Below are 11,743 nucleotides of genomic sequence, written 5' to 3' on the forward strand. Positions count from 1 at the left end.
TTTTATTCAGATCCTCAGACAGTTCTTTGCCATGAGGTGCCATGTTGAACTTCCAGTGACCAGTATGAGGGAGTGTGAGAGCGATAACACCAAATTTAACATACCTGCTCCCCATTCACACCTGAGACCTTGTAACACTAACGAGTCACATGACACCGGGGATGGAATATGGCTAATTGGGCCCAATTTGCACATTTTCACTTAGGGGTGTACTCACTTTTGTAGCCAGCGGTTTAGACATTAATGGCTATGCGTTGAGTTATTTTGAGGGGACAGCAAATGTACACTTTTATACAAGCTGTACACTCACTACTTTACATTGTAGCACATGAAAAGATATAATCAAATATTTGCAAAAATATGAGGGGTGTACTCACTTTTGTGAGATACTGTACATATATATCCGTACTATAATCTGACCCCCAGACACATTTGAATGCAGGAAGTGACATTGTTCTTGAGTGGTGTTATCCTTTAAGTTTGTGGTATGATCCTTTTAAGCTTCCCCAAACCCCCAACACAAAACACTGAACAGAAGGTTTAAACAACCATCCACAATGTCCGGAACTCCTTTATCAGGGGTAATCAACTACATTAAGCTGTGTGCTCATTTTTCTTTAGGGGATGGTCTGGACTGAAACATTATTGCAAATCATTTTCAGATTTCAAATTGACTACAATTAGCCCAAAAAGAGATTTCATGTTACAGCCATTTAAGGAACTTTCTACTACATGCTCATTTTCATTCTTGTCGCCTCTAGTGGACGGTTTGGAAAATTAGTTTAAAAAAAAGGGGGTGTCCAGTTTGATAGGAGTGCATTTGAAATATGAATCATGTACACTGCCAGTATCTGTCATGATACTTGCAAAAGTGCATGTTAAGGTAGTCAATGATTGGTTATGATATTGTGGCCACTTAATGTAAATGTTTCAAATGATTAAACCACTATAATTACCAACATCATTTCTTCATTTACTGTAAATAGTTAATTCCAAATTAAAAAGGGTAGAAATAATGGTTGGTTCTTATATTAAATATACCCCTTGATTTATTTCTTAGGATTAACCAAAGGGAAAAGTGAACTGAAAAACAGTGACACATCACAAAAGGCATTAGTAGGTAAATCAACAGGTATTTCAGGGAAACATTTTAGTTACGTGTTCAGAAGCTTTTCCCCTCCCCTCTGTAACTTTTGTTTTGTGTTATGTGCATCAGATGCATTCAGATGCATTTTTCCGGTAAGTTTAGTGTTTCATTTGTGAAGGTCACGTTTACAGTCTTGTCCTTTTTCTCTGTGGGCGCTCTGTTCAGGGGTGAAAGCTCAGCTGTTCCCTCTGACCGCATTGATATCCTGGGTCCTAAGGTGTCCTTTTCGGCATCCTTTTGAGTCTCTTTGTGCTCGGGTGTCAGCTGTAAATGTGTCAGGGTGCGCTCTACCGTTGGGGGACTAGGTCTTCCGTCTCCTTCTGTTCTTCTCCCCTCCCCCGACCCCCCCTCCGGAAGGCAAAGAAACATCTGTGAAGTGCTAGTGACATTTTTCAGATTGCGTGATGCCAGTGGTGGCGAATCTCGGGACATGATGGACGAAGTTGATGGACCATCAGCTCCGCAGTGGAATTGATCTCTGACCCCTGGCCCCCTCCTGCGACTACCCATGCGGCAGAACAGCCACTTGATCTTCTCCAACAGCTTCAGCAGGACGGTCTTCCTAAGCAGGATGTAGATCCAGGGGTCCAGGATGGGGTTAACAGAGGCAATACGGATGGCTTGAAGATCAGGATTATTCTCTAGGGAAGTTGAACGGGCATCAAACTCAGCCTTGAACAGCTGATTCACAAACACCCGCAGCTAATGAAGAAAGGCAGAGGGACAAGGTTTCAGGGCTTTTGGTTATTTTACAGATTTTTTTAGAAGGATATACTTTTTGTTTGTTTTGAACCATCCCAATTGTAATACTGTTGTTTGAAACATGAATAGCATTAACCTAAACATACATAGTTAATTATTATGCCAATAAAAATAGGAATAAATATTAAAATAACATTAGAATCATTTTCTCTATGATCTCAAGTTATGCAAAAAAAACATACTGTTTATGTACTGTATATTCAATACAGATTAATCTCTCATCGTTCTTTGGAAAGAAACATGTCCAGCCCATTGCTGTAATGTTGGCATAAGACGAACATGGCCTGGTAATTTAGCATACCGTAGCTAGCAGCAATAGTATCTGACAGAAGACACGTAAGCCTGGGCAGGGAGCCAATGAAAACACAACTCTTTCTGAACATCAATCAAATGAACGTCTGTCGCTACCCTGGGTTCAACCAGCAGTCTTGCTCAGACTCAAAAACACTGTCAAGTGCTGGTTTGGTGATGATAGTAATAGATCATTATCTAACTCCCTGGGGTTTTTACTGGCACTTTTATATGAATATCCTGCCAGAAAACCTGAGGGGATTTTATTTATTTTTTTAAACTAGCTTTTGCCCATGGTGTTTTAATCTTTTTGGTTAACATTTATCCCTATTCTTTATTTTTTAACCCCTTATATTGCAATAAATCATGTCTTACATTTTTGTACAGCTTTTATTTGTATTTATCTTTTAATTGTTTATTATTTGTTTGATTATTTCATGTGAATCACATTGCGTGACATCTATGTATGAAATATTCTATATTTATAAGCTTTATTCAATCATCTTTTGGTGGGACAGTGATGACAGAAAGCATGTTTAAGATGCCTCTGTCCTTCTTAGAGCATCAACACAGCATTTGGAACACATGAATAATCAAAAGTAACTCAATAATGGTATAGAATGGGTCGTTTGCATCCTGGTTCCTAGATGCTGAGTGTTGAGCATTATTGCTTAATTACAGACTAAATATTCAATTGAGTGTGTTGTCAAATGTTCTTATGTACTGACCTTCTGCTGGGCGGGTTTCTAGAACTCTCTATCACAGGTCCTTTTCTATGCTGCTCTCAGTGCCTTGCTCATTTTTTCCATTTTCACAGTAAATTGTTTTTGAAGCATGCGGGATGTGCAGACTCTTACAGTATCCCCTTATAATGCTCATGCAGTGCATGAGGACAGGATGGTATAAGTGGCTTATTGGAAATGTTTGACACCAACTAAGTAGCAGAGAGACAGACAGAAAATCGGACAGAGAGGCAAACAGAAAAGCAGGTAGCTAGGCAAATAAGCTTAATTTTTGCTCTAAATTTCAGTTTGTATCATGAGCTTATATCTCATAAAATCCCTATTTGTAACAAGGGTACAAATAAAGAAAGCTACACTGTAGACTGTTTGCCCAGAAACCTGTAACTTGCATGCTAATTATAAATGGGATTTTGTTTCATTATCCCTGTCAGTGGGAGAGAATACAAAACCCCCGGGCATAAAACAGAGAAAGATTACCTATAGTCATATAGCAGGCACTGAGTACAGCATACAACATATTAAAGAAGGCAGAAGAGTATGATCCACTGGGGCAGCTGAGCCTCACCCTGGGACAATTCTCATGGTGGTTCTATGTTTGGAAATGCACATACTGCTCACACACTTGTAGTGAGGACTTTTACTGGATTAACAATCAGATACTGAAAACGCTGTTTACTCTAAGGTGGAAATCCATGGCACCAACTCTAAACCTAACTGCAAAAACACAAAAATAGCCTTTCTGGAACTGAGGACCAGAAAAAAGCTCCTAAACGTATTTAATTTAAATTTATTTTCTTTTGTTTACTATAATTTCATGAACTTTTAAGGAATTTTAGTCCTCACTAGTAACGCTCACACACGTTTTTGTTTCTGTTTTTGTGGGGACTTGAGACATTACCCTGACCCAGAAATTGAAATTCCTATTCCCTAGTCCTAAACTTAACTCTAACTTTAACCTAACCCTAAATGTTACATCAATAACCTAACTTTAAAGCCTACACTTAACCTAGCCCTAACACCAAAACCAAAAACTGGTAGAACCTAAACCTAAAACTAACCCCAATTCTAACACAGTTACCAATTATGTGTTCCCTAAACCTAATCCCTATGCCGAAAATGTTATTCTCATTAGTGGAGACCTATCGAAAAATCTTGTGGCGATCTATTTTTCAGGTTTTACTATCTTTATGCGGGGGTCAGGTCCCCACACACAGACACACTGTCTTCCTTATCTATGTTAAATGAGCCTAGAGTTTCTTCTGAAGAATGTGCAATCTACCTTTTATCTATCCTCTAAAATAAGCTCTTATTGAACTAAGACCTTGTCTTTAAAGGTACTGTCATTCAATAAAACAATGGCGGTGCTTTGTTTTGGTAACGCTGTTGGACCAACCCGGGGGTAATGTATGGTTTCGTTATGGGTTTACATTTATTCAACACTGGAGTGAAACATGCTTATATTTGGGGTCTGATGTGATTAGAGTTGAACTATGCTCAAAAGACATTGACATGCTATGTTTTTGAAGAATAACAGATCCAAGCAAAGCGACTATGCACTAGCTTTAACGTTCGTTTGTCCAGATCTCATTGGTGATTTTGGGATATTTTTAATGGACATTGCCATCCAAGAATCGCAAAAACACGTTCATTACACATGAATTAACCTTAACTCTATTAAATTCGTTAATTCTATTAATAGTGCATTTTTATATAGGCTAATTTTGTATAATTGCATTGATTTTTGGAGTTCATTTTAATAGCATAGCATAAGGCTATCCACAAAGAGAAGCAAAAAAGAGAGAGCATTTTTTTTCACTTAAACTATTGCAATACTTGATTTGCCAAGCCATCAACTTACAACTAAAGGTATGGAACAGATGAGAACCACCAGGGAGGTAGCGATGAGTAGAATGACCATCTGAATTTCCGCACCCGCCAAGCGTTGGAAGCTCCGTCTGCGCCGGAGGTCCGCCATTCGTCCTCCCTGATCCCTGCCCAACGATGTCCTGCGGATGAACCGCTTGTGCATCATAATTAGTGCCCCGCAAACCAGCACGTTGCATATCACAGTCGCCAATATAAGAAACGAGCTCACCCCTGCGTACATATACGAGAAAGTGGAGTGCGTGGATTCGTTAGTCCGCCAGTCGATGAAGCACCACGTATCTGGAAACTGTTTTTTCACCTCACCGAATCCCATGGCAGGCAGAGCGCAGAAAATCACGTTGGAGATGTAGATGCCCGCAAGCGTCAGCGCAGCAAGTCTCTGGTCCACGTAATGATTGTAGAAATATGCGTGGTTTATAGCCAAGTATCTCTCGATGGACATGGCACATATAATGCTGAGGCCAACCAGAAAGAAGAACAGAAGGATGAAGCCTGAGTACTGACACAGGGACTCTCCTCCAGGCCACTTTCCTTGCACACGCGTAGCGATGGTGACCGGACTGGCTAGCAGGGTGCCCAAAAGGTCGGTCACCGCCAGCCCGCACACCAACGTGTAGAAGGTGCTCTCTTTCTGTTCCTTCCGAGACTTTCGAAGTACAACGATGGCGATGACGTTCCCCACCACTCCTAAAATAAACATTATTACCGGGATAGTACACTCCCGGTGCCCTGTCATCGTGCCGTTATTCATACCTATCTCATTGACCTCACACTGTTCTTGTGCAAGAAAATAGTCACCTCTTCACCAGTGTATTCCTCTCCAAATCCGATGGCTTGTGGTTACGCTTTCTGTAGACACGCTCTCTCCAAGTTGCTCAATAACGCACCAATCCATACTTCACCAATTTCCATTATCATATCTCAGTCACGTATCTGAATAAAACTCCAGCAAGTGTGTCCTCGTTTAAATGTGCAGGTTTCTCTCTTCTGTTACGTACTGAGTTAGGATTATGACTACCTGAAGTCTCAAGCGCTCAACGCGCTTCCCACACTGACACTGACAGGGGAAGTTTTTTCTCGGAGCTTGTGTTCAAACTCCTCCTTCGTCGTCGCTCCCCTCCCTTCATTCTCTTTAAGTAAGTTTAAAAGCTTTGCAATATAAGGTGCAGCCAAACACTTTATGCAGCTGATGTCTACGTCAGAAATGTATTTGAACCCAGGAAAACCACACTGTGAATTATGTTTTGTTTACCGTTGGGTTAAAAGGACTCTGCGTAAAATGTAAATAAAAACAGAATGCAATGATGTGCAAATCATTTAAAACCTATATTCAATAGAAACTAGTACAAAGGGTTAACATTTCAAATGTTGAAACAGAAATGTCATTGTTTCTTGAAAAATATATGCCCACTTAATTTGAATTTGATGCCAGCAACACATTTCAAAAAAGTCAATTGGTCAATTGGCAATAGGTCAGTGACATTATTGGGTATTAAAAGATCATTCCAGAGAGGATGGGTCTGTCAGAAGTGAGGACGCGAGCACTATGTGAAAGAAGTGCAACAGTTTAGGAATAACGTTTCTCAACGTAATATGACAAATCGTTTGGGGATCTCATCATCTACTACGGTACATAAAATAATTAAAATATTCAGGGATTGGATAGCCACGAATGCAGGCGGCACTGCATTAAAAACAGACACGATTCTGCAGTGGAAATCACTGCATGGACTTAGGAACACTACGGCAAACCATTGTCTTTAAACGTCGCTGCATCCCTTGATGCAAATGGAAACTCTACAATGCAAAGAAGAAACCATAAATAAACAAGATCCTGAAGCGCCGCCCCGTTCTAGGGACCAGAGTTCATTTAAGATTGACTGAGGCAAAGTGGAAAACTGTCCTGTGGTCTGACGAATCAAAATGTAAAATAATTTTCGGAAATCATGGACGCCGCGTCCTCCGGACTAAAGATGAGGGTGACCATCCAGCTTGTTATCAGCGCACATTTCAAAAGCCAGCATCCGTGATGGTTTGGAGGTGCATTAGTGCACATGGCATGGGTCACTTGCACATATGTGAAGGCACCATTAATGCGGAACAACATATGCAGATTTTGGCGCAAAATATTCTGCCATCCAGGCGACGTCTTTTTCAGGGAAGGCCTTGATTATTTCAGAAAGACAATGCCAAACCAAATTCTGCGCGTATCACAACAGCATGTCACCACAGCAAAATAGTCTGGATGCTAAACTTGCGCCTGTCTGCAGTCCAGATCTGTCCCCTACTGAAAACATTGGGAGCATTATGAAATGAAAAATACGACAAAGATATGTCAAGCAAGAATGGGAATACACTTCCCTTTCAGAACTACAGCTATTGGTCGCTTCTGTTCCCAAACGCGAAGCAACACAGTGTTGAACATGCCCATGTCCCAACTTGAAACGTGTTGTTGGCATCAAATAAAAAATGGGCATGCATTTTTCCAAAAACATTAGCATTTCTAAGTTACAACATTTGATATGTTGTCTTATACCATTTTCAATTAAATATAGGGATAAATGATTTGCACATAATTTATCATTTATAAATTGCATTCGGTTTTTATTTGAATTTTAGTGTCCCAACTTATTTGGAAACGGGGTTGTAATAAGGATACGCAGTGTAAGTCCATTCGGATAAGAGCGTATGCTAAATGTCAAAAATGTAAATGTAAAAGAAAAGCCTAATTGTTTCAAGCCTGCAGATTACAATTGGCCCTATTTAAAATAGTGGTTGTTACCAATGTTGGTAAGTCTTATTGCACCCGAATCAGCGCAGATCAGCCGGACACTGGCTTCCAATCTACACAAGTACTTATCGCGCTAATTATTTGCAGTAAGACTGTAAAGAAAATTAAATTTACCCGTATTTTAATCTGATATTTTAATCATTCCTCATCTGTCTGATACTGCCACGTTCAAGGAGAGTGAATGGTTAAAGAGAGAAACAGTGAGTCAGGGTTTGGTTATGAGTCATATGTCTCCAGTAGATCAATAACAAACGCAAGAACATTGTTTTACCAGTTAGCGGTGATAGGCGAATGTGTTTGTACGCAGATGACGTAGAATTCCAATCACAGTTACAGATGTCTGAGCAGCATTGACCTTGACTGCCTTGCTCCGCCATCCACTATAGCAGCATTTCATCAGCAGCAGTACACACGTGCTGGCCAATTAAACGAACACCCCCTTCTTTAATTCTTGCACCAAATGCGATAAATTAGCAATATACATTTATTTGTTTATGCTGCCACATAGACAGTTGCTTTATAACTTGATAAAGTAACTCCAAAAAGTGCGTAAAGAGGAACGAATGATTTGCGGAACGAGTCACTGTTCAGTCTTTCAGTCTGGGAACGGGTATGTGGTGTTCCTGCGCAAGTGCACGCAGTTGTTTCATGGACGTCACATCTGGACTGGACAGGGCAAAAGAGTCTAGTTTGTATCCAAGATCTGCAAAAGAAATGCCATATATCATGATTTATTTTACATATGTTTTGAAGACAATTTATTTTGGACCCTCATTTTGAATTTTCCTACAGCGAAGGCCTACCTTGCATACCTTTACCACAGCTAATCTAAACATATCCACAACTTCCGAAGACTCTCCTGATTCTAATCAGGGTACAAAAGAGTGGTCATGACACAAAAGCCACTGACTACTGCGGCAGTGACAGTTTTAGAGATTTGGGGGCCCTTGGCAGAGGCTTGTTGAGGCCAAAACATCTATTTGTTTTACCTCATTGTCCTTATCAAAGATTAGATTAGATTCAACCTTATTGTCATTGAACAAGTACAGTACGACGTTGGAATACTGCCCTGCGGCCCAGTCTCCGAAGGGAGGGGATCATGCTCGGCTTCAGTATGTCACAGTACATGTTGTCATTCATTGTTCCCTCAATGAACTGTAGCTCCCCAGTGCCGGCAGCACTCATGCAGCCCCAGACCATGACCCTCCCACCACCATGCTTGACTGTAGGCAAGACACACTTGTCTTTGTACTCTTTACCTGGTTGCCGCCAAACACGCTTGACACCATCTGAACCAAATAAGTTTATCTTGGTCTCATCAGACCTCATGACATGGTTCCAGTAATCCATGTCCTTAGCCTAAGCCATCTTTATGTAGAGCAACAATTCTTTTTTTCAGATCCTCAGAGAGTTATTTGGCATGACATGCCATCTTTAACTTCCAGTGATCTGTATGAGAGAGTGTGAGAGCGATAACACCAAATGTAACACACCTGCTCCCCATTCACACCTGAGACCTTGTAACACCAATGAGTCACATGACACCGGGGAGGTAAAATTGCTAATTGGGCCCAATTTTCACTTGGGGGTGTACTCACTTTTGTAGCCAGCGGTTTAGACATTAATGGCTGTGTGTTGAGTTATTTTGAGGGGACAGCAAATATACACTGTTATACAAGCTGTACACTCACTACTTTACATTGTAGCGAAGTGTCATTTCCTCAGTGTTGTCACATTAAAATATATAAATATATATTAATATTTGCAAAAATGTGAGGGGTGTATTCACTTTTGTAATACACTGTATATACAAGTGGAATGTGTAAATGTGCACTTAATGCAAATGCATTACATATGGCAATTCTAAATGTGCAGTGGAGGCAAATAGAGGAGGGCAGAAAATGTACAATTATTAAGTATAATGTATGTACAAGTATAATGTATGCCCAAGTGTTACGTATAATGTATGTACAAGTGTTAAGTATAATGTATGTACACGTATAATGTATGCACAAGTGTTACGTATAATATATTTACAAGTGTTAAGTATAATGTATGTACACGTATAATGTATGCACAAGTGTTACGTATAATATATTTACAAGTGTTAAGTATAATGTATGTACAAGTGGGATGAATAGTTGTGTGATTACAAGTACCTGCAGACAACTGAGAATGTCCTTATCAGACTTTGTAAGGCAGAAACCAAGTCGAGTAGTAGAAAGGGTGGCTGTGGTTAGTGATGGGTCACAGAGTTCAGCAGGGTTACAGTAGATGGAAAGAAACTGATCCTGAGCCTGCTGGCGCGAGAACCGAGAGATCAGTTCCGCCTGCCTGATGGGAGGGCAAATAGTTTGTGGTCTAGATGTGAAGCCATACCAGCAACATTTGAAACATACCTTCTTTATTGTTGAAAGAAACCGCCCCTTCCAAAGACACAGTCTAAAAATAATTATTGGAGGGTTACATACAGGTGCTGGTCATAAAATTAGAATATCATAAAAAAGTTGATTTATTTCAGTAATTCCATTCAAAAAGTGAAACTTGTATAATGTATAAATTCATTCCACACAGACTGATATATTTAGAGTGTTTATTTCTTTTAATTTTGATGATTCTAACTGACAACTAATGAAAACCCCAATTTAAGTAACTCAGAAAATTTGAATATTACTTTAGACCAATACAAAAAAAAATTTTTTAGAAATGTTGGCCAACTGTAAAGTATGAACATGAAAAGTATGAGCATGTACAGCACTCAATACTTAGTTGGGGCTCCTTTTGCCTGAATTACTGCAGTAATGCGGCGTGGCATGGAGTCGATCAGTCTGTGGCCCTGCTCAGGTGTTACGAGAGCCCAGGTTGCTCTGATAGTGGCCTTCAGCTCTTCTGCATTGTTGGGTCTGGCGTATCGCATCTTCCTCGCCACAATACCCCATAGATTTTCTATAGGGTTAAGGTCAGGCGAGTTTGCTGGCCAATTAAGAACAGAGATACCATGGTCCTTAAACCAGGTACTGGTAGCTTTGGCACTGTGTGCAGGTGCCAAGTCCTGTTGGAAAAAGAATTCTGCATCTCCATAAAGTTAGTCAGCAGCAGGAAGCATGAAGTGCTCTAAAACTTTCTGGTGGACGGCTGCGTTGACCTTGGACCTCAGAAAACACAGTGGACCAACACCAGCAGATGACATGGCACCCCAAACCATCACTGACTGTGGAAACTTTACATTGGACTTCAAACAACGTGGATTCTGTGCCTCTCCTCTCTTCCTCCAGACTCTGAGACCTTGATTTCCAAAGGAAATGCAAAATGTACTTTAATCAGAGAACATAACTTTGGACCACTCAGCAGCAGACCAGTCCTTTTTGTCTTTAGCCCAGGCAAGATGCTTCTGACGCTGTGTCTTGTTCAAGAGTGGCTTGAAACAAGGAATCCGACAGCTGAAACCCACTGACTCCAGCTGCAGTCCACTCTTTGTGAATCTCCCCCACATTTTTTAATGGGTTTTGTTTCACAATCCTCTCCAGGGTGCTGTTATCCCTATTGCTTGTACACTTTTTTCTACCACATCTTTTCCTTCCCTTCGCCTCTCTATTAATGTGCTTGGACACAGAGCTCTGTGAACAGCCAGCCTCTTTAGCTATGACCTTTTGTGTCTTGCCCTCCTTGTGCAAGGTGTCAATGGTCGTCTTTTGGACAGCTGTCAAGTCAGCAGTCTTCCCCATGATTGTGTAGCCTACAGAACTAGACTGAGAGACCATTTAAAGGCCTTTGCAGGTGTTTTGAGTTAATTAGCTGATTAGAGTGTGGCACCAGGTGTCTTCAGTATTGAACCTATTCACAATATTCAAATTTTATGAGATACTGAATTTGGGGTTTTCATTAGTTGTCAGTTATAATCATCGAAATTAAAAGAAATAAACACTTGAAATATATCAGTCTGTGTGTATACATTATACAAGTTTCACTTTTTGAATGGATTTACTGAAATAAATACACTTTTCTATGATATTCTAATTTTATGACCAGCACCTGTATGTCCTTAGAATCTACAACTACAGAGAAGCATGCAGCACTTAGCCACTTTGTTCAAGTGTACGGTTTCTTAATCATGATCAATAA

The 11,743-nt window shown here is 40.3% G+C and overlaps 1 protein-coding gene across 1 annotated transcript; it reads right to left on the minus strand.

The window, feature by feature from the left end:
- Window positions 1–326: 326 nt before the first annotated feature.
- On the minus strand, window positions 327–5,936 carry ptger4b (prostaglandin E receptor 4 (subtype EP4) b). Its single transcript, XM_010878258.4, has 2 exons — window positions 4,802–5,936; window positions 327–1,849 (listed from the first exon to the last, which is right to left on the minus strand). Exons 1-2 carry the CDS (start codon window positions 5,579–5,581, stop codon window positions 1,223–1,225), a joined length of 1,407 nt encoding a protein of 468 aa, XP_010876560.2. The 5' UTR covers window positions 5,582–5,936; the 3' UTR covers window positions 327–1,222.
- Window positions 5,937–11,743: the final 5,807 nt, after the last annotated feature.

The sequence above is a fragment of the Esox lucius genome, chromosome 14 (assembly GCF_011004845.1).
Source record: "Esox lucius isolate fEsoLuc1 chromosome 14, fEsoLuc1.pri, whole genome shotgun sequence".
NCBI classification, from domain to species: Eukaryota; Metazoa; Chordata; class Actinopteri; order Esociformes; family Esocidae; genus Esox; species Esox lucius.

Excerpts from the sequence above, each read along its gene's own strand:
- ptger4b (XM_010878258.4), bottom strand. The coding sequence starts at position 5,581 with ATGAATAACGGCACGATGACAGGGCACCGGGAGTGTACTATCCCGGTA. Across the intron at positions 1,850-4,801 it reads TCTGTTCCATACCTTTAGTT|CTGCGGGTGTTTGTGAATCA; the intron begins GTAAGTTGATGG and ends TTTCTTCATTAG.